At 40.5% G+C, this 23,242-nt stretch overlaps 1 protein-coding gene and 1 non-coding gene across 2 annotated transcripts in view; one reads left to right on the top strand and one right to left on the bottom strand.

The window, feature by feature from the left end:
- tgfb2 (transforming growth factor, beta 2) overlaps positions 1-23,242 on the top strand; it is a 30,686-nt gene that overhangs the window by 2,738 nt on the left and 4,706 nt on the right. Inside the window, exon 2 of the mRNA XM_088307084.1 lies at positions 22,831-22,994. Within this exon, the coding sequence (XP_088163210.1) occupies positions 22,831-22,994 (164 nt within the window). The remainder of the gene's footprint in view (positions 1-22,830; positions 22,995-23,242) is intronic.
- trnaa-ugc (transfer RNA alanine (anticodon UGC)) lies at positions 16,884-16,955 on the bottom strand. Its single transcript has one exon. It is a non-coding gene; the product is annotated as a tRNA-Ala (tRNA).

The following is a 23,242-nucleotide window of genomic DNA, read 5'->3' on the forward strand; positions in this document are numbered from 1 at the left end:
AGCAATATGTCCCTTTGTACCAGCACTTGTAAAAGGAAAGAAAACTCCATCCATGCGCAAAGTTGGACCGTTTTGTGTTAGGTACAAATGAGGGTTCAATCTATGTAAATAAAATTCGCGTACCAGGGTGACCACAGTTGTGAACCAATGACTTAGATGATGAACGAAGAAATCCAGGTGATTGCAAAGGTTTCATCTATGTTTTCATTTAACTATATAGAATAAATAAAGATACAAGGGTTCACTTACTATAGTGGAAATGGAAGCATAAGAACTGAAGCAAAAATAAACTAGCATGACATTCTGAATGCCCTTTTGCTTTTAATGTTAGGCTTAGCTCTTCCTGCAGTGTAAATACCTTAAATATGAGGCAATTGGGCCTGGATCCAAGTGCAGTCAGGAAAGCATTAACAGGTATAAATAATACCAAAGGGAGGGAAGGAGCCCAAATGGATTGCCATTCATGTGAACTGGTGACACTGGCCAGGTCTTCACATCCAAAGACAGATGTTTACCGGAGAAAGATCGTGTAGCTACTCCTTCAATTCAGTTTATTTGGTTTCCTTTATTTGATGTGTGGGTCCAGTATTGTGAAAGTGAATGTCACAGGCTTACAGGGGCATTGGACTTATTCGGTTGGTTGGTTGGTTGGTTGCCAGATAGTCTTTTGAGGCTGTAACGTTTGGCTCAACAACAGCTTTTTCAGAACTGGTGAAAAAAGCGGCTGTGCTCGAGGCAGTTTGAGGTACTGTTTAGCGAGTCTGATATTAAAACCCAGCAGGCTCTCCTTATATATATATATATATATATATATATTATGTGTGTGTGGAGGCTGTAGGCAATATGTATTTTCTTTGTGCATTCACAAGAGCCCAGTGTCTTCTTGGTAACCAATATTGCGCAAGGTCTGTGATACTGAAATCACAACCAAAAGGGGAATTCCAGTAATTTTACACTCAAATGTTAACTTGTCAGTGGGAATTGTTCCAGTTACACAAGGTCTACGTGGCTCCACAGCTGCTTTGTTAACCGTGACAAAATAAACACTATGATGTCACCGTGATGTCATTGCTTTCTATGTCTTAAAAAAAAGAAGAAAAAAAAAACAGGATGATGTCAGGTTGCAGTACCTCATTGTTTGTTCAAATCTTTACTGTTGGCTTCTTTATATAAATTGTTGATTCGAGTCGTTTGCAACATTTCTAACATTGTAGAAAACCATTCGAGCCTTGACTGAGTCCTCCAATTTGATGGATGGAAAACATTTAATTGCTTTGGCATTGAGTAGCGAAACCAACTGTTTGTTTTGAGCAGAGGTGTCAAAAGTATTCATGTTTATTACTCAAGTAGAACGATAGCTATTAGGGTTTAAAAATATTTTCGAAGAAGTTTAAGTGTCAACTTAAGCTTTTTACTTCATTAAAAGTATAAAAGTAAAGGTTGCAGAACTACTTCAAGTGTAAAAGTAAAACTAACAAAGAAAAAATACATTGAAGCGGAAGTCAAGTCAAAAATATGTTGTATGTGCCTTGATAGTCTAAACATGGTTTTCTGATGAATCTTGTCACGTCATGTCATTATCCTCACCGCTTATCCTGTACAGGGTCGCGGGAAGGTGCTGGAGCCTATCCCAGCTGACTTCAGGCGAAAGGCTCTTCACACCCTGAACTGGTCGCCAGCCAGTCGCAGGGCAGACATAGACACCGCACACAACTCAGGCACCACTACACCATCAGTGACTACATTCTGATTAATCTTGCGTTCAAGAAATAATAATTAATCAGATTAAGCCACTGCACCCCCAAATTTTTTATTTTGATTTGGTATTGAGGACAAAGGTTTGCGCCAAGTCACAGGGGCACTGGCGGCGCTAGGATTTTTTTTTCCTTGGGGGTGTAATGGGTGGGTTAAAGCAAAATAAAATAAAATAAATAAATAAATGAATAATAATAATAAAAAATAAGTGACCGAGCAAATGCGTTGCACGATCAGGATTTTTATTTTTAGTTATTGTTTTTAATGAGTGTGTAAGCACACAAGTAAAATAACACATCAGGCAGTAACAAAGTTTTCTATCATACATTTTCCTCCTACTTGGCCTCATTAAGTGATTGTGGCCCTGCTGTTTTTCATATAAAACACAACATATAATTATTTATTGCATCTTAAACCTAGTCCTTATCCGGCAGTCAATACGCTGACTCTGTTGTATCAGTCTTGGCTGGTTGACACAGTGACGTTTTGTAAATGTGATCGTCGGTAGACAGAAAGGCTGTTTGTTAAGGCCTGTGTGTCCCCAAGTGTGCTAAACGTCCCTTGGGTGCTATCTAGTTCCATGCACACTAAAGGCTGTTATAAAACAGATTTTGTTGGCAACCCCCAAAAAGACAAGCCAGACAGCTGGTCGGCGCAAGCCTTTTGGACCCTGGCACCGATGCAATCAAGTCCCGCCCCCTTGGTTTGGTGCATTTCCTACAGCTATCTTCTCACCTTGTCAACTCATCGGTGTCACTTGATGATCCGCTGAAGTGTGGTGGTTGTTGAGGGACTGAAGTGGGTGTAGGGGCGGTGGGGGTCAACTCACACCCTGAACAGGTCAGCAGGCAATCGCAGCCACACATAACTATACCGTATCATCGATTTTCAGAATGAGGGCCAAAGTGACGTCCAGACTCAGTATTATAGCGGTGATGCCCTCTTTAACTACGCCCTATCGCCACATCTGAAGGCCGTCTTCTTTTGTTGAAGAAGGAACTTCCATTTACGGGTGATCAAGGGTTTGTTGTTGGGAAGACAGCGCGCAGTCCTGGCTGGAGTGATGACGTCCTCACAAAGGATGATCGATCCTGTTATACAGTCCGTGAACTCGTCAATGCGTATCACTGAGCATGGAGTCGATGCACTCTATACAGCCTTGCGATGTTCAACTTGGACTTACTGAGGTGTCAAAAGCATAATATAGTGCCCAACAATCCGTTGAGTCAAATGCGAATCACTGTATGCGTGTATCTAAATGACTAATTCAACTTGTTTTATTACGTTGCCTTCTTAACAAGATGTAACCAGTCCTGCACTTCTACAACTGAACTTCTAAGCAAACTTTTTTTTTTTTTTAATAAAGGCATCAGATAAATGACCCCTCATCCTGGAGACGTTAACATACTGAAAAACGAACACTTCTCAGAATAATTGCAAGTTGTTGAAAATTTTAGCAAAAATGTGCTTGTTATTGAGGAATTGTAGGAGATAAAAGGTTGGCAGCATAATGCAGCTCCGTTTCACCTTGAAGGTAGAAAAGAAAGCTTCTACACCTTGATACTTTCCTTCATGCAACCTTGGAAAGAAAGTCAATGACTTATTCAAAGTGATGAATCAGGAGCAACTGAAGCTTCAGTATTTTTGCCCGAAAATAGACGGCACTAAAGAGGGAAACTCGGAATCACACCAGAAAGCTTTTTCAAATGTATTTATTGTTGGACAGCACTACAAAAATGAGGAGTATATTTCTGTGGGACACTGTGATAAAACTTGGTCGGTCCTTGTAGGCCAAAAGACTTCTCCTCATGGCTGAATTGACTGCCTCCTTTCAATATCAGATTTTCCACAGTTAGTAACGATATGAGTTGTCTGGTTTATTCTCTTGTGTGCTTTGGAAGTGGCGTGGAAATGCACTTAAATAACACGACACACTTCATCAGTGCTTCAGTCACTGACACAGTTTGCCCACAACAGTAAATCTTCTTTCAAAACTGGACCAACATTTTAAATAGTCAAAAGAAACCATATTTGTTAGACACGGTGACCGTAGTGAGCAAATGTCTACCACATGTTTCTGTCGGCTATTATTTAGTGAGCTGGATTCAAAAGCAGTAATTAGCTCCCAATTAGCTCTTCATTCACTACATTGGGAATGGTTTAAACAACTTTAGTAAGCATAATTTGTGATGGATAAATAATTCATAAACATAACTGTGGTTCTGTCTTGCATAAAACTTGAGAAATGATGCTGCAAAATACATCTAATCTTTCATCATCATAGTGCTTTGGGGTTTACTGTTTTCTCTAAGGTTGCTTTTACTTGGTGTCAAAATTTATGAAGTTCAACGACATTTGCAGCCTGTAGAACTCTGAAATGGAAAATGTACAGTGCATCGTAATGTTCATCTTGGTTTGGATTCCCTTGAAATGCACAATGCTTCCCAGGAAGGTGTCTTGGAGACATCGTTTAGAAGTTAAGCCCAGACACTAATCAGGTTCTTCCTCAGTAAGAGGATACACTCTGTGAGAAACTCAAAGAAAAAAAAAAAGCATGCCATAGCGAGTGTAGAATCAATACCTTGTTTTCTTTTAGCACAAGTTATAACAGTCGGAATTATGCAACAAAAATACGACAGTTGTTACGTGTGAGACGTGTGTATATTGCATGTGCTTGATATTGAAATCAGTTTGACGTAGTGCCAACAGCATATCGCATGGGAATACGTCTGGAGTCGTATCCTGAGCTGCGCTCTTTGTTTACAGAGTAGCTGTGTGACTTGAGCGCGAAGCACAAACACTGAGTGCCCCTTATCTAATATTGTGTGGGAACGCCGTACGATGCAGAGGGGTACCAAATACACACAATGTACCGTTTCACATCAAGAAATCACTTTTCTGTCACATGCCTTTCAAATATTATTATTTTACCAATGAATGGAAAGTCCCACCTGGCTTGGTCGTTAAATGCCGGATATCACTGTAGAATTTACGACAGAGTTCCGTTCTGCAAAAAACAGTAACGTTAGGTATAATGTAATGCAATATAATGGTGCTTCGGAGTTGCATTGCTGCGATGTTGTTTGGGATATACATTTTCGATTTTGTGTGTTCTTGTCTTGTTTGTACGTGGGTTCCCATCACTGTCCAAAACACATAGTGGGGATGTAAAAGTCAACACACCTGGGTTCAAATGTTCAAATCTTTGTGATCTGAAAAAATTAGACCATCATTTCAAATCTATTTCCACCAATAGTGACTTATAACATATTCATATTCAAAAAGGAAATAAAAATCATTTTGAGGGTGGGAAGTAAAAATAAACTAAGATAATGTGGCTGCTCAAATTTGTACACTGCAGACTTATAAATAATAAAAATATGTCTTGTTCTTACTGGTGTATGTTTATTTAACAATTTTAATAAGCTACTTTTTACTTCTTTGCTCTCCTCTTAAATGTTTTAAATTCTTTTTTGTTCACGTTTTTAAATGTGTTTTTCTTTTATTATGTGAAGCACATTGAGTTATCTTGTGTACAAAATGTGTAATCTAAAAAACAATCATATTCAAGGTCTATTAAATAGGAATCAGCGCACACATGGCCCCATTTGAAGTGCCTTAAACTAACATCAAATAAAGTTCATCAGTTCTAGTTGGCTTATATTGTTATCTTTTTTTGTGTGTGTGTTCCAGCAATGGCCTAAAGCTTTCGTCTTAAAACGGACTCGTATTTAGAACTATGATTTTATTTTGGTGACGACCAGTTTTGTTTTTGCACCAAACATTCCTGCTGCATACTCCTCCATTAAATGTCACCTTACCATGGTGGAGGATTTTGCGTGTCCTAATGATCCTAGGAGCTAGCTTGTTTGGGGCGTTTTTCCCCCGGTAGGATCACCCATCACTTGCCATCACCGGCGCCCCCCTCTGGAGCCAGGCCTGGAGGTGCGGCTCGTTGGCGCCAGCACCCATGGGGCCCGGCCGGTGGGCTCACCAGCTGTGGGAGGGGCCGAAGGGATCTGGTGCCCAGCGAGTCGGGCAGAGGCAAGAGGCAGGGACCTCATTTCACAGGGGTATTTGGACCTCTAATATGCATGATATATTGCCATTCAACAGTTCAGACATCCTTTGTCATCCTTTGGAAGAGAAGTTGTGTTTTTGCATTTTTGCCAGTAGGAGTAAAAGATGTTTATGAATATGTCAGCCCTTTGATTGGCTGCTGAACCCAAGTCAGCTGCGATTGACTCCAAAAATGTTTGGAAAATATATGAATGGGTTTAAGTTATATTGTTAATATTTGCCCTCCATGTCCTGACTTGGTAAATTCCAATCACAGAACAAAGAAGTGCGAGAACGTTCGTTGAAGCAAACAATTAAGGCTTGTCAGTGGCTTGCTGAATCTATATGCTAATTTTGGACACATAAATGGTACTTTATTTCATGGCCTACACTGTGCACACTATGACTATCAGGGCACCTTCAAATTTTCCAGCACCCCTGAAATGTTGAGTTGTCGTAGATCAATGACATTAGCATTAAGCTTTTTCAATCACCGGTACATGTATGAGCGGAACAGTCCTCATACAATGACAACATTGAATGGCAAAAGTATGTTGTGTGAAGTTTGCTGGGCATGTGCATGATGGATCATGTTTAGTTAGGTGGAGTGAAAACTCTGGTTTATCTCCCCTGCACTCTAAATAAACCTGACCGTGTGGCAGCTGTTGCTTTGTAAAGCAAGGCTTTTAAAAACAAGCAAACATATGAAAGAACACAGTCTCAGGTAGGTTTGAGTGCTGGAGGGATAGCCATCGCGATGTGTTTTCTTTCACCTAATGGTGCGATTAGTACGACTGAGCTTAATATGTGCTCATGATGAAAGTGGAGCAGCGTATTAGACATAAAATCCATAAGATACTTAACTGGAAAACGTCTCTTGCGTCAGCAGACTAGTCAATCTCCAATCCTTTATTTTCACTCATTGTCAAGACCGCACACCTGTTTTGGTGTTTGCGTAAAAAGGCTTATGTCTCCCAAAGTTGTTTTTGTGATGAGAAATAATAAATTCATGTATTGCTAGCGATCTGCAGAAATTCTTCATGAATCTTTCCTTGAAACCACAACCTGTGCGCATCGGTGGAGTTTTCTTTCTTTTGGTAGACTTTGCAGAGATAGAATTGGGTGTAACGAGGAATTTGTGCCGTTACGCACCATGATGCGATGAAATGAGCCAACTCCCGGCCAATCGGACCGTGTTCCCTTCATTCCTGTTAAAATCAGGGTGGTGAAAGTGCGCACCAGTGCTTGACATTGAGGAAGAAGACATTGATTCTCATGGACTCACTGAAGTCAAGATTGGCGTGTGCAAAATGCGTTTGTAAACTGCAAGTTCTCCCTTGCAAATGATGTAGTCAGTCACATATATACTGAGGGGAATCACCTATGTGAATGCAGCAACAGAGCTTGATTGATTATTGTCTACCATTATTTATTTTGTTTCTGTTTTTGTTACCTCCAACAGCTTCAAAGCACAAGATGGAGGCTATGTCTTGTTGCAGTTTGGTGATAACACCGAATGAGGATTTTAGTTTTTCTCCTGCGAACAGTCACGATTCTATATGGAAATGTAGTGCCGTATTAGTTGTGAGCCAAATTTGTAATTTCATTAAACAGATTTATACGAACTCAAACGTGAATCAGATTGTTGTAATATGTTAACAAACCACCATTTTTGATTGAGCGTCTATCTTTTGTTGTGCTGATCTTAATTATGATGAATGTTTTAAACTGGAAGCGGTAGAGACATAAGTCATTGTTATAGCAGTTTACAGGGTAAATAATTATTATTTTTTTGTTTAAGATTCTGTATTGCACGGTCACTCTTTGGAGTGTTCCAGTTTTGAAGCCAGCTGCAAGAAAAGTTGAACATTTTTTAAGAGCCTGCCTGAGTGAGATTCGTCACCAGTGGGCTGTAGTGGAGAGCGCACTTTCTGTTCCCTTATGCAAGACCTGGACACTGCTGCCATTTGAACTACTTCACCACAGCCGCCAAGTATCATTACATAATAGAGCAATAGAAAGTGAGCAATTGAATGAGTTAAATGTAAAACAAGTTCTCGTTCAGAACTTTCTTTCATTGTTTCGAGCAGTGGCAACGTCTTGTGTAAAATGATCGTCATAACAGAAGAGAAGGTGCAAGCGGCGCTGGGTCCATGACGGACATGCTCAGCTGTGCGGAGGCTCACATGACTGGTGGACATAAAATCTTGGGCAGCATTTCTGACCGTGCCAGCGCTCCACTCAGATTTGAATTATGCAACAGTTTGAGAAGGGCCGGCTGCATCTGTGATCACAATGGTGTGTGTCACTCACGATTTAAAGCGTTCCTAATGAGTGACGTTCAAATCTCACATGCAGTTTAAGAAAAAACGGCAAACTCCACATTTATCTGTATGTTTCATTTCAACAATACATTTTGTCAAATTCTACATTTTTAAATCCAAGAGAACAATGTTTATGTCTCCCAGTGCAAAAGGAGTTCGGTGAAGAAGAACTTGACTGACTTGTCACCTCACAACTGTCAAACACCTTTTGGGATCATCAGTGTCTTTCCTCTAAAATGTTCTCCTGACTTAATTTCACACAGAAACTCTCCAAAATCTAGGAGAAAGCCTTTATAGAAGACAAGTCATGAATCAACGTCATATTCATACTTCAAATTGGAACAATAAAAATGCTTGTATTTGCAAGGTTTCCCAATACTTTTATCCAAACGGTGTGTCATCTGAAATGAATCCACCGTACCAATAAAACATCCATCTAATTTTGGGAAAAGGAGATTTATTTGGAGACTGAGAGACTCGTTATGTCCACATGTTATATTTCAGAGATGGGATGTATTTTAGGGTGATGACTCACCTGCATTAATCGTATTTTGTGGACCATTAAAATATATTTGGCTTACACTTATTCTTGCGTTTGGATGATACGGTAATAGCATTTGACACATGGAAGTCTTGTATTGAGGTTTTGCACAGAAAGAAAATATAAAAAAAAAAAAAAATTGCATCATTCGCGAATATACATGCAATCTAAATTATTCCTAAAAAAAATAATAATAAAATAAATTGTTAAAAAAGTACATTAAGACAACCCCAAAAAATATATATATTTATATATATATATATATATATTTATTTTTATTTATTGTTTTAACTATTTTAGAATCAAATACTTGTTTTCCTTGCTCATAGTTCAGCATGCCAGGTGTTCCTCTCATGTGGTGGTGAAGGCCTAATAGGATTCCGTGGCTTGCCTCCAGTCACGGAAGCTTTTGTGGTGAAGGCTAACTTGAAATGGCTCCCCTGACCCAAATGAAACATTCAGCTGTTGAAAGTGTAGCAAGCATAGGACACTGAAAATTATATTCGCTCATGAAGCGTGTCCGCCAGTCCGTCCACTATGCTGGTGAGGCCCATGCAACTGAATCACCTGTGGTGTGCATGTTGTAAATGTAAATGCTTTTTTATACTGTATTTACATGTTCTGATGACATATTAGGTGTATGCAAATTCTTTCTACCCGAATTTTCCGTGCATTTTCCCAGGCCAGTAATTGCTGTTGTAATACATACTGCATGCTGGATTTTTTTTTTTTATGTAAATGTCATAACATTTAATTCACGCACAAACATATTAAGAGTGAAGTGGAATGAATTATAAATAACTATAATTTTACAGGCAAATGACAGACTTAAAGATGACCTCAGTCTGCTGCTCTGCTAATAACTGAGATACTGTTGCTACTGTGGATTGTTTTCTAAAAACTACTGTATGTGTTAACGATTGGGTTGAAATCAATACAGCCTTACTTCACGAGGCCACACGTAACTTGAATACTGTTTGATTTACAGGCAAAGTGATTTAGGGTTTTATTAGAGATTAACTCATGTCTGTCTTGTGTGTACTTGTTGCGTGTTGCTGAGTGTCACTTAAAGAAAGAACCTGAGATTCAGTGTGGAGTTGTTTTCAATTTATTATTGGCAGGTGAATGGCTGTGAGAAAGCTCCAGCCAAGTGGGAACTCCTCCCCTGACCCCTTGTCATCTTATCCTCAGCCTTTTCTTGTATTCACTTGCACTGAGGACCTCAACTCCCGCCTTCTCTCCATCACCCAAGCCTTGCAATTCCATCCGTCAGTCGATCCGCCTTCATTTCCTCTTGGAAGCTATGCGTTTCAAGTTGTCTGCTCCTGTCATTTCCACTCTCATTCTTTCATTCCTTGCCCTGTTGCTTGTCAGAATCACTTTTATAGTGTCTGCTGAGTCCTTTGCGATTTTTGATCTCTCCTGTCTGGTTTGAAGGCAATTTATTCACTGAAATTGTAATCGGTTTCTTATCTGACCAGCTGTTTTTCTCACTTTGCTTGTTCTCAGCAGCAGGTTATTTGTACCTCATTAAGACATTCTTGTCCATATTGTACTATCCCCTCCCGTAAGCCGTCACCTTACCGTGGTTGATCTTGTCTTATCATTTATTGTCAAACCCTAATGTTTTCCGTGTTTAACAAAAATAAAGTAAATGGCCTCACTGTCCCAATACCGTGTGAGGAGAATGCTTACTGTATGTGTTGCATGCTATCTTATTTAAATCCAAGTATTTTAAGTTCTAACATTTTGACAGTGCGCTTAAAATTATTTCTCATACAGCCACATCAACATTTAACTCAGAATTCACCTTCTGTATTTACCCATGCACCTTTATCCTTCTCAGCTCTGCGCATGTCTTACTGAAGTGAGAAATATTCAAAAGTAGGTCAAATAGTTTTACTCAAGTCATTCCCAGAACTTCAGTCTTGCAGACAACTATGCAGTCTGTTTCCATTCTAAAATTCTGAGGTAGTAGACAGTTGCTTCCGGTAGTAAATCACAAAATCCATGCACATCGTCCAGCCTAGTGAAAAAACAACAGATAATCTTGGAATGAAAAGAATAAGCTAAAACCTGTTGTTCGTATCTCAGTACTATATATTAGACTTCATGGCTCTTTACAATAACAACAATGATCAAATGACTAGAAACGATCAGGATGTCGAGGCCAGAAGCCACTAACAGCACTGAGGAGTCACAGAGCACATGTGGATTTCTTCAGGCCAGCCCTTCTTGAAACATCTGCGAAAGCAGTCACAGCTCAATTCCTAACAGCTCGGAATCACAGCGCAATTATTTCACTGCAAATGTTTTCATTTATGTATTCCCACACTTTCAATCTGTTTTTGTTCAACTCATGGTTTGGGCCGAATTCTATGGCTGTCACCTGTTCAGGTCATTGAGGGGAGCTGAGGTTTGGAAAATTAAACTGGAAATGGTACAAAAATGCTCCCATGGCCTGGTGTCCATAAAAACGCTGAAGGGGGGGGAGTATAGTCGCTGCCTAAATCCTCATATCAAGATTCCAAATGAAACAGCTTTACCGCAAATTGTTCTTCATGTCTTCTAGATCAGATGTTTGCCCACTGCAGGTGTCCTTTTCGCCAAGGTTATAATGACCCTTTCATGTTGCAAACTCAAGCTCCCTGACAGTACTTAAAATGTCCCGTAAAGTCAGGGCCAGATGGTCAATAACAACTATTCCACAGAAACCATGGACGTGTGAAAAGATCAGAGATTGGTTAGCTGCAAAATGGAACAAGCGTGATGCTGGCCACGATGCAGCGTGTTACCGCGCTTGCTTTCATTGTGTACCAGTCGATGTGATGTGGTCTTGACACGACACTCTCGCTAAACATTTTGATTTGTACTTGACAATATCCAATCTGCACATGATAACTTACTGAACATAGAAAATGTTCTAGATGGACTTCTCCCTTACCTTGTTGAACAGATTTGAAGAAAAGACATCAGGATTCAAGTTTTTCAGTTCTTTGTCAATTCACACTTCCATTGACTTCATTTATAGAAGTTTTGGTATGAACACGAAATGGTGAGGGGCTGAGTGGGGATTTTACATTTAATACTATATTCAAGCCCAAAACTCACCTTTATATTTCTTCCCACTAAATTGGAACCTACTCTGCTCACCACCCTACCAAAAGCAGATACTACAATATAACACAGGAATGTTCTTGTAAATAGTGATTTAAATCACTTTTTGCCACTCATCAGTCATTCCCATGCTATAACATTTGATGATACACAGAAGTTCATCTAAAGATTTTCATCTACATTTGATGTCACTTACCCTAATCAGGGGTCACCAGCAGCTGGAAACAGCTGACACTGGGCACAAAGCAGAATTCACCTTGCACTGGTTGCTAGTCAATTACAGGGTACATAAAGAACCATTGACACTCACACCATCACTGAGTGAGAACCGAACCCACACGGCCTGCACAAATGTCAAACGAAGGCATCACTACACCCTCAGTGCTTCAGTTCAGTTCAATTTTAGCACCAATTCCCAATAGAATTTATCTGACAAAAATACACACATACATTCTCACGTGTGCTAACTCCATTACTCTTGCACGCTGTAAGCTAAGCCAAGTGGGTACTGTGCAGTAGAAAAGTAGCAATTCTGATTAATGCAATCTCCACACTACAAATATCAGCCACAGCACTTGTGACCATTTGCACAATACATGAGCTTCATGAAGGGTTTGCAAATAATGTTTCGTTTTGACTGACACTGTGCTATGACAATGTTCATTATTGCGGCTCATCATCACAGTAGTGCACTCTGCACAAGTACAGTGACTAAATATTAGACACAACATTGCACTAGGCGTGTTCATGCTCACATGCCTTCATTTAGGATGTTTTGTGAGCTCACTCGTACTGTTTTTATAGTCAAACAAATCAACAATGCACAAACAGTTGTGTATTTATTCTTGATTATTTTGTATTTGCTGCTGGATTATTGGCAGTGATTCCCACTTTGCTTTATTGGAAGTCCTAGGTTAGAGAAGTTTCCCTGGCTCTTGCAAGGGCTGTTTTCTTACTTAATTTTTGAAGACATATTTAAGTGCTGTAATCATACCAATTTGTACCAATTTCTGTCCAAAAGTAACAGAAATAATATTTGTCTGGTGAATATTGCTTTACTTAAAACATATTCTTAATTGGCACAATTTCCTCCTTGTGGGCTCACCCAAGAATAATAATATATAATAGAATATCCATCCATACATCCATTATCCAAACCGCTTATTCTCGCGGGCGTGCTGGATCCTTTTCCAGATGCAAGTAAGCGGCCATCACACTAAATTAGTTGTCTTCCAATTGCAGGCACACACGGTCGAAAAAACATTCACATTCACAGTCACACCTAGGGACAATTTCGAGCGTTCAATTAACCGACCGTGGATGTTTTTGGAATGCGGGAATAAGAAGCTGGAGCACCCGGAGAAAACCCACACAGGCATGGGGAGAACATGCAAACTCCACACAGGAAGTCCAGAGCCAGAATCAACCCCTGCACTTCTGAACTGTGAGGCCATTGTGCTAACCAGTCAACCAATGTGTCAGTGTACTTTCTTGGCGTTCCAAGAATAATGCAGTCATAGAATTGCAGTCACTCGAACTCTATACCAAATGCTTAAGTTGTATATTTGTATTGGAAGATCCCTTCAAGAGTGTAAAACTACAGCTTCTGCCAGTGTCACAAGCAGGAGAGGCAGGACCGAGGTGCAAAAATTAGTTTCTGTTCAATAACAAAAAGCCCCAAAAATAGGGCCCAAAGTAATAATCACTGGGAATAAATTCACAACAAGCAACAATTAAATTAAATGGCCTAAGACTGAAAGAAGGCCAGTCTGTTCACGGGTCGGCCTGGACGGGTTTTCATGGTGGCTGCAGAATGTGCGCTTCTCGAGCCGAATCAGGTTGTGGCTGGGGACTGTGACTTCAGAGAAACAGGTGACTGGCCCGGCGGTCTTTATGGACCGGGCAGCCGACTGGCACGACAGCCACGCTTTCCCAGGAGGGACAAGAAAGGATCTAATTAGGACTGCAGAGCAGTAACGGGAGCCAGGAGCCGCCGCGGCGCAGGAATGGGAGAGTTGGTGTTATCAGCAGGCTGAAGGGCAACAGGAAGCAGACTGTTAGTGTGCCGTGAGTTAATTCTGTCTGAAGCAACGGCTTTGTGTGGTGGAGGGTGGAGGCAAGAGGTGGTGCTCCAACCCAAATGAAAATCAATCCAAAATCAAAAGAGGTTCATTCTGTTGAGCTAGGCTGACTAAAGTCCTTTCATCCAGCTTCTGTTTGCTAGTTCAATGCCCATTTGGTGCGCTTTGTCTTTTTTTTAATTTCCAGAGGTGTATACTCCATTATACTTTGTGCAAATTTCGCGAAGCCCAAGACAGCAGCGCAAGGCCCGCAAGTGCACATCAATTAGTTGACATCTCTTCAATCATGTCTTTGGTCTGTGTTTGGTTGTTTTCCTTCTGTCATGGTAGTTTCTTGCAAATCAAATTAGAGCAAGAGTGTCCAAACCCAGTCCTCAAGGGCCGTTATCCTGCCTGTTTTAGATGTCTCCCTACTACCAACACACCTGTTTCAAATGATCAAGATCGTTAACTGGCTTCTTCAGTGCTTGCCGATGAGCTGATGCTTGGAATCAGGTGTGCATCTAAAACAGGCAGGATAGCGGCCCTCCAAGACCGGAGCTGGACATCCCAAACTTGAAGTGACAACAATGGGGCCTACATATTTTTAGATTATAGATTTGATGGATAGATTTATTTTCAATGATAATTATGCTCAACTTTGATGAATACTGTAAGATTGGTATTAGATTAAAGTATTGTTATTGATGCTTGTTTATTTTGAGTGGTGCGCAGTTTAACTGAGAGCTGGTTCTGACATGACAAGTTCTCAGTTTTTAGTCCCATATTAAAAGTTTGATTGCTTGCTTTTATTTTGTAGTTATCATTTCATCTTGTTTCCGACAATTTATTTCCTGTGCTCGTTTCCTCTTTAATGTGATTGTGTCCACCTGTGTCCCAAGACCTGTATATAAAAAGTCTGCCCCATATCCTTTGTCAGGTTGTTTTGTATTGTCCCATGTCCTGATTCTGTTTGTCAAGTTAGTTTGACCTTTCTATAATATTACCAAAAGTCCATGATTTTTTTTTTAGTGTGTTTCCTTAGTTTATGCTCCTTTTTTTGAGTACCTTTTCTTGCTGCTTTTGTACCTTGTTTTTCCTACCCTTGCATTGATTTTAAGTTGTTACTTTTCTTGCATTGTGATTCCTGAACTGTAGTGTTTTTTCCCTTTTTTCTTTAGGACCCCCCTTGAGAACTCGATAGATCATGAGTTTTTTGCCACCTGGGAATTGGTTACCTAATGAAGACAAAAGTAAATGAGAGAGTAATGCCAAAGTTATCATTATTTATTGTCTGTTTAGAATACACGAGTGAGCATGTGTGTTGTAATTTTTCTTAAAAAAAAATACAAAATCTGTTTCAACACCTGTAGTTAATCTCTTCTTGTTATAAATTACTGGATAGTATTGTGTCACACCAAAAACCTATTTCTTGCCAATGCCATTATACAAATAGATGAACTTTCAGTGCTCCTTTAACGTTTGGCCAAATAACAGATGCTTTAGTACTTTACCAGTGGTATGTGAGGTAATGGGAGTGATGAGTAATGAAGTGACAGATTACAGGAGTCAGGGGGCCCTGCCTCGGCAGTGTGACAGCTCTGAAGTGACATCAGCCCAAAGGGAGGAACTATTAGAGGCGTAGCAATGCCATCCGTCATGTGATGTCACCTGCCTGAATTCTTGCTTAGACCCGTCAGCGTGATGTAGAATTTCACACATACAGTAAGGCTGTAAATGTAAAGGTCAGGAGAATTCTGCCTGAATACGGCAATATGCTCATACCAAGCCACACTTCTGAATGATATGGCACAAACTACAACCTCAGATCCCAGGATAGCACTGTAAGACTTGTCCCGAAAAAAAAAAGATGTATGGGCTTTGTACTTGGAGAAAAAAAGAAAATGTGTAAGTATGAGTGGGCATTTTTGGGTGGTTGCGGGAGTGGTTTTGGGGCTACAGAACACTTACTTGCTTATATATGTTGAGTTTCTACCGAATGTAAAAATGTGTCCCCGACCACATTGTGGATCAGTGTGGGTGAACCCTTCTTGTGAACCTCTTCTCAATGCAGCCAGTGTTGTGTGGAAGCACAGCACATTCATTCACAAGAGTCTGAAGCGGTTTGTGTAAACGGTTTTCATTCAGCTCCCCTTGGAGCTGGAAGTTTTACTTGCTCTGTTGACAGATTGGAAGGAAACGAACAAGAGCATCATTAGTCTTGGCTGCTGCTGCACACTCGGTAATGGTGACGGATGTCAAGTGATCAGCACCCGAGGATTAATGATTTTGAGCGGGTGCGAAGAAATGCTTTACACATTTCACATCTAAGCTGGCAGAGTTGTGTTCAGGGTTAGTGCAGGTAAAGGCCCCAATTTTCAATGTTCTGCTCTGTGTAAAAATGACGCCATGTTCTCAAACAGTAACTGTTCATTGTGGTTATAAATTGCAAACAGAAACAACATTATAGGTGGACTGAAAAACTGAAGTTTCTCTATGATTTAAATTACTTTATATCTTGCATTTCATTTTCCGTCATTTGAAACCTTTATTTAAGGTCACTGAGCGCAAGCACCCATTTTCAATGATATCAAGAGGACATTGTATAGGAACAGAAACAACAACAAAGTAAACCCCCCCCCCTCAAAAAAAAAAAACATGTTAAATTTTGTCATTTAAAGTATTATAAATCATTAATATTCAAAAGCAAAATAGATCTTGATCATATTGAAATAGTACATGTCACCCGTGTTGACTGTGAGTGACTGTTGTAAAGCATTAAAGAAAAGTTATATGTTGTCATCTTGCCCTTCAAGACTTGGTAAATGAAGATGAGCAAGTGCATGTATCATTGTACGGATGAAGGTGCCCATCCCAACTTCTGACATCAAGTGCAGTGATGTATGAAGTAAGATAAGATAAGCTTTATTAGTCCCACAATGGGGAAATTTGAGATTCGAACACAAGTCTCCTGGGGAGACTGGGTCCTGAACGCGGCGCCTTAGACCACTCGGCCATCAAACAGAGTGGAGATGCCGGGGATCGAACCCGGGGCCTCATACATGCAAAGCATGCGCTCTACCACTGAGCTACATCCCCAGATAAGTAGCTATCACCAGTAACTAATTTAAGTGCACAGTTACAATCACTGGACAATGAACACTGTTGTTCACTGCGCTTAGATATACAGAGGCGTGTTTCTAGATGAGGGGTCTTCAATCCTGTTCCTCAAGGTCCGCTGTCCTGCCTGTTTTCTATCTCTCCCTGTTGCAAGATATTTGATTCATGATCAGCCAATCAGCAAGGTCTGCAGAAGCTGGATAACAATCCTGATCATTAATATAATAATCCAAAACTGCTAGAAAGACTGCTTTGACCAGACGTTTCATGCAAAGTTGTGGGCAATCTGTTTTGTTCTTGTATGGAAACCTTTTGCTTTTTTTCACTTGTGAGTATATTAATATGGTTTTTCAACGATTCAATAGGTATGTCAATTCATGCAGTGCAATTCATGCGATTCAAGAACGATATATTTTAAATGATTGATTTGATTTAGTTCTGTGGGATTATGAGTCAATTTGGTCAATTGTGGTTCAGTTCTGGGGGTTTCAAGTTCAATACAGATGATCATTTTGCACTGTGAAATAACTTCCTGAAAATTTCTTCAAAAATATTTATCAAGGATGAAGAAGAAACTAACTGGTCATGCTTTTGAATCACAAACAGACTCATTTAGTCCCTGTGGCATCAACGGAAACGTCCGGTGTCCACCTAACAGGAAAACTATACCCATTTGAAGGTTAATCAAGAAAAAGCCTGATGGACAAACAAACCATTAATGGTGTCACTGCTGGCACAGCAAAACTTTGCCTTAAGACTTTCCAATTGTACCGTTCAAGTGTAGAACCAAGTGTTGGGCCTATTTTTAGAAAACAGATTATCATCGTGACACATTTGGAAGAATCTGGACGGTGTATTAGCAGTGAGACTAAAACTGTGTGTGTGAGTTTGTGTTTGTGGCTTGCTAACTTTTCCCGGATAGTGGAAATATTGAGCAATGGTTAAAAAAAAAGAAAATTACCATTGGAGTGGCTGCCAGATTTGTGCGTTGCTATAGAAATTGTCAGCATGGAGTGGCGGACACTCTGGCTGCAGAGATATTTCTCAGGTGGCTGTGAGAAACCCAAGACTTGGCTGGACAAACACTCCAAAGCTGAATCAGTAAATCTGTAACAGTAAATCCTTCTTTTGCTGTATTTTTCCCCTCCAGTCTTCCACATAGAAACTTCAATTCCACTTGAGTAGTAATTATTCTTATTGGATTGCTGGGATCCAAGAGAAATGTATGACAAATTAAAATGATTTAAAACATGGTATTATATGGGCTTTGCAGCAATCCCCAACTCTGCAATTTGGCCGATCCATTTTGTGTATCGTACACACGCTAAAAGGAGAGTTTGGTTGCACTCACACTGGGCCAGTTCAATCGGATCATGAATCACCTTCCCTATTTCCAAAATGTCAATACAAATGAGTAATGTAAACAGGGTTATAGCCAGAAATGTTTCAGGGGGTGGCCACAGTGACAAAAATGTCTCATTGAAGGGGGTGACATATGCATATTATTTGTATGCTCGTAACCCCTTTTGTAACTGAGAAGTCATTGTTTAGTTTATCGACTGTCAGAATTTTATGACATTGAATGTACACATCTGCAAAACCTTGCCAAACACAATCGTAAACTCAAACGCATGCGTACAAACAGGATCACGTCTAAATAAAAAGCAACGTTTTGCTGAGCACAAAGACAAAACATATTGCGTTTTGTTGGGCATGAACTAAGCAAGCAAAATCTCAATTTTTTTATCCATTTTAAGGTGTGGCTATTTTGCCACTGAAAATGACATCACAGTTGCTCAGGGCTCAGACCAATCACGGTTCAGCTTGTCAATGTGACATAACCAAACCCATAAAACAGGTGAGCTGTGAATGGTCGCTAACTGAGCCCCGAGCAACTAAGATGTAATTCTCAGTTAACACTAAGTAGTAAAATAGCCAACCCATAAGATGGACAAAAACGGGTGGCATTTTGGTGCTTCATTTACATTCCACAACCACAATATTATTCAAAATGCTGCGTTTTGATATTTCCAGGAAAAAAAATCATAATTGAGCTGACTTCTGTATAATGCCGTTTTATTTGCCATTGCAGTGCATTTTATTTGCATTTGATTTCATGTACTGTTTACTCTACGACACAAAAATCTCTTCATTCTTCACATTTCTAAATGTTGCTCTTTATTTTATTTTTAAATATTGTTTGTCTTGGGTAAGATGTGTAACATAGAGTTAAGTGTGTATTTTAATGAAACTTCTACTGTGGATGACTTGAAAAACACCCAGTTCTCAATTTTGTTGTTTGCTTCTTATGGTGTGAAAGGAATGATTTTGATTGACACTGACTGTACTATGAATCAAACGTTCTTTAGTAAAGAGAGATTATTTTAGCGTTTGCATTCAGAACAATTGTAAATGTTTTCTTTAAATATACAATTAATATAATTGAATTGTATCATAAGAATACTGCATCTTACGGAGCCCCTTCGGGGACACGGAAGAGAAAAATCTCTGCGTTCCCTTGCAAAGATTGCGAGGGAACACAAACTTTGCGAGGGAATGCAAAGTTGTTTTTTTTTTTTTTTCGAGTGAATGTTTATTTTTTTTAATGCGCGTTTATGTACTTCCGGGTCATCTTCCGTGTAAACAAACGGAGCAAAGATGGAGTGTGTTCACCCGTGGGCGAGTTTAATTGAATTTTACTTTGAAATTGTCTTGAATTACAAAGAAATAAAATCAGTTCTGGATATTAAGCACAGTTTTCAAATAAGTGAAAGACAGTTCCAAGCCCTCCTCCATGATTAGTGCCGCCTCCAACGTACTGTCGTCTCTTGAACAGCAGCGCATTCGAGGCAAGGGTAGTCAAACTGACCCGGAAGTACATAAACGCGCATTAAAAAAATAAATAAATAAACTTTCACTCGAAAAAAAAAACAACTTTGCGTTCCCTCGCAAACTTTGCGAGGGAACGCAACCTTTGCAAGGGAACGCAAAGATTTTGCGAGGGAACGCAAATTATTTTTTTTTTCTCTTCCATGTCCCCTAAGGGACTCCGTAGCATCTATGTGAGAAGGAAGGCAAGTCACATTTATCCAAATTTTCCCCTTGATGTGAGGTGGACGGGAAGGTGGCCAGAGAGCCACTTCTGGCTACCATGTAGCTCCGCCCCTGAATGGATTAATACATGTGGTTTGAGAGTTAAATTATGCAATGTTTGTACAATTTTTGTGGACTGTTGATCAAAATTTCATTTGAAATTTGGTAAGGGCTGGTTGATCATTCTCAAAACGCACCGAGTGCCTCGCGTTGCAGCCATGCCTTCAAGCCTTCCGAGAATTCCAATTCACTGTATTGTGGAGCACTCCTCTGTTTTATAGATGCTTTCCAGTTCTACTGAAACTGGTAATGACAAAATGTGTGTGTTCCGGAGTATCTGTCAGACATGGCTGCATATGCTGTATGGCTGTCAGTGCTACACGTGTCCCCCTGCTCAAATGGAAACATCTGTCAAACCTTAGCGCATGCGAGTGGTGTTCGTAGGGGGTCAGCTACCGTGCAGGGCTGCTGTCATTGTGGGAAAGTCTTCTGCTGCTGGAGTTCTGCGCCACGAGGTCTGGCCAAACCCTATGCAGCTGAACTTTGCAGCGTGCCGTTGTCAACCCCGTTCATTGTGTATCATGAACGGAGCAAAGCACTTCTCGGACGTCTGCCACAATGGCAAGTTACCTCGAATTGAAGCATTTTATGTTAGAGCAGGGTAGCACAATGGCCTCACATTTCGATTCTGGCTCCGACCTTCCTGTGTGGAGTTGGGATGTTCTCCCTGTGTCTGTGTGGGTTTTCTCCGGGTACTCCGATTTACTCCCACATTCCAAAAACATGCATGGTAGGTTGATTGAACACTCTAGGTGTGGGTGTGAGCGAGGATGGTTGTCTCCTCTCCCTTCTTTTATAACAATGCAAGACACATTTTGTCAAAGTTTTCTCTAAACCGATGGGAAAAGCCTCGCTTTTTACTTGCTCACCTTCTACGTCAGCATTCCAAAATATGGGCACACAGTTGCGCATGTGATAAAAATAATCGTCCGGACGTGCCATGGAGTTCAGCATACAGCAAGTCTCATACCAATTAACGTCCTTCTCACCTGCATGCACTTTGGTTCTAATAATGTGCAGGGAAAAAACGTTCAGTAGTGTTACCCAAGTTTGCTCTCTAAATGGGAGTAAAGAATATGCACGGCAAAACAAAAATATGAAGACCAACACAGGACATTTTATCATTTTTTTCTTTCTGCTGGCATTACAGGTGTACCAATAAAACCATCTCACACAAAAAAAATCCATATAAATCAACCAAAACCAGCATTCTCTGTAGGCTGCTACGGGGAATCAGCAGATTCATTCCGCCTTACGTATTTGTAAGGCATCATTTGAGCATTTCAAGGCTTCTGTTAGGTTGCGGGTTATGAGGAAGACCCAGATGAGAGGAGGACGCACAGTTCAGATGACGTGTTTTTTGTCAAAGGTAGCAGGTTTGCTGGCGGGATGGAATGAGTCCAACCTGGGTGTCTAGCCAAGGAGGGCAGTGGGATGCAGCTGGCCAAGAAAGAGCTTGGTTTTAGTACTGTCTCAACTTCTTGAAGGTTAATATGATTAGTCAGACAGATCTAACTCGGTGTCGAGCGCAGATGTTCTGGCGGTGCAAGGGAGTCCTCAGTCGACTTAAGAGGACATCTTCTGATTATGTGCAGCTGCTGCACATCTTCAGCACACCTGTGAATTCACGCACACATGCAAAAACTTCCACGCACACACACACAAAAAGGGTGGGACTCAGGATGTGGAGACCACAGGCCTGACAGCTTCAAATCATCAACAGTACTTCAGTTGCCAACCAGGAATTCTCCAAAGGGGACTGAACTACACAAGCACAAGTTGCTTTCTTTGCAAGGTCAGGCAGAAAAGTAAACACAATTCTTTGCAAAATTTTTGAAGCAATAATATCAACTTGCTTGGAGCATTGCATAGGCTAAAATCAACACGTGCAAGAAAAAAAAAAAAGAGTTAAGGAGTGAAGGGGATGGATGGTATGGGTGCCGTTTATGTGTGTCCACATGTATGATTGGCTCTTTGCAGAAATTCTTGCTATCAGCAGCTGACTGGTTGGCCAGCCCTGTCCTACATTTAGCAAAACTGGGAGTTTTCAAGATAAAATAATTGTTGTCCACTTTATCCTGGGCATGTTTGATTAATTATGTTTGTATCAAGCTAGGGCGGCACGGTTGGCCGACTGGTTAGCACGATGGCCTCACAGTGAGAGACATCATCGGTCGTGGGTTTGATCCCGGCTCCGGCCATCCTGTGTGGAGTTTGCATGTTCTCCCCGTGCTTGTGTGGGTTTCCTCCGGGTACTCCGGTTTCCTCCCACATTCCAAAAATATGCACGGCAGGCCGATTGAACACTCTAAATTGCCCCTAGGTATGAGTGTGAGTGCGGATGATTGTTCGTCTCTGTGTGCCCTGCAATTGGCTGGCAACCAGTTCAGGGTGTCCCCCGCCTACTGCCCAAAGATAGCTGGGATAGGCTCCAGCGACCCTAGTGAGGAGAAGCGGAATAGATAATGGATGGATGGTTGGATGTATCAAGCTATTGTTACAGCATTTAAAAAATTTATTAGACCTCCACTCAATGTAAAATTTATGCCAAAACCTCCCTAAATAAAAATAACGATTACTTCTGACATGATTTTTACTTTTCTGTAATATCAGTTTTAATGCTATTGTAATTGTTATTTTGAGCTATTAGTTTCCTGTCCATGAAACACTTTGATGAATCGGTCTGTTTCCTGTGTTTCAGATGTTATTTCTCCCACGCTCTTCAACCCTTACTTCAGACGGCTAATGTTTGATGTGTCTTCCATGGAGAAGAATGCCTCCAACCTGGTGAAAGCCGAGTTGAGAATCTTTCGTCTTCAAAATCCTACGGCAAGAGTTTCTGAGCAGCGCATTGAGCTATACCAGGTAATACTGCGACGAGGACTCAAATTGTTGGGACTGATGATGGAGTTATGGCGAACAATACAGTTTAATGGTTGTCAAAGTTGAAGTTGTTTGTTTTTAGACTCGTCTTATTGATGAAATGCCGTTTTGATAAGCATAGACGTTTTGTGGTTAAACCATGGAAAAATTATGCCTCGGTAAAAATTTTGTTTCATTTTGTCAAAAAGGAACCTTCACTTGGAAAGATGCAAGACACAATGCTTAACCAC

Source organism: Idiotropiscis lumnitzeri, chromosome 10 (assembly GCF_059441095.1).
Source record: "Idiotropiscis lumnitzeri isolate Australia: NSW breed Sydney's pygmy pipehorse chromosome 10, RoL_Ilum_1.0, whole genome shotgun sequence".
NCBI classification, from domain to species: Eukaryota; Metazoa; Chordata; class Actinopteri; order Syngnathiformes; family Syngnathidae; genus Idiotropiscis; species Idiotropiscis lumnitzeri.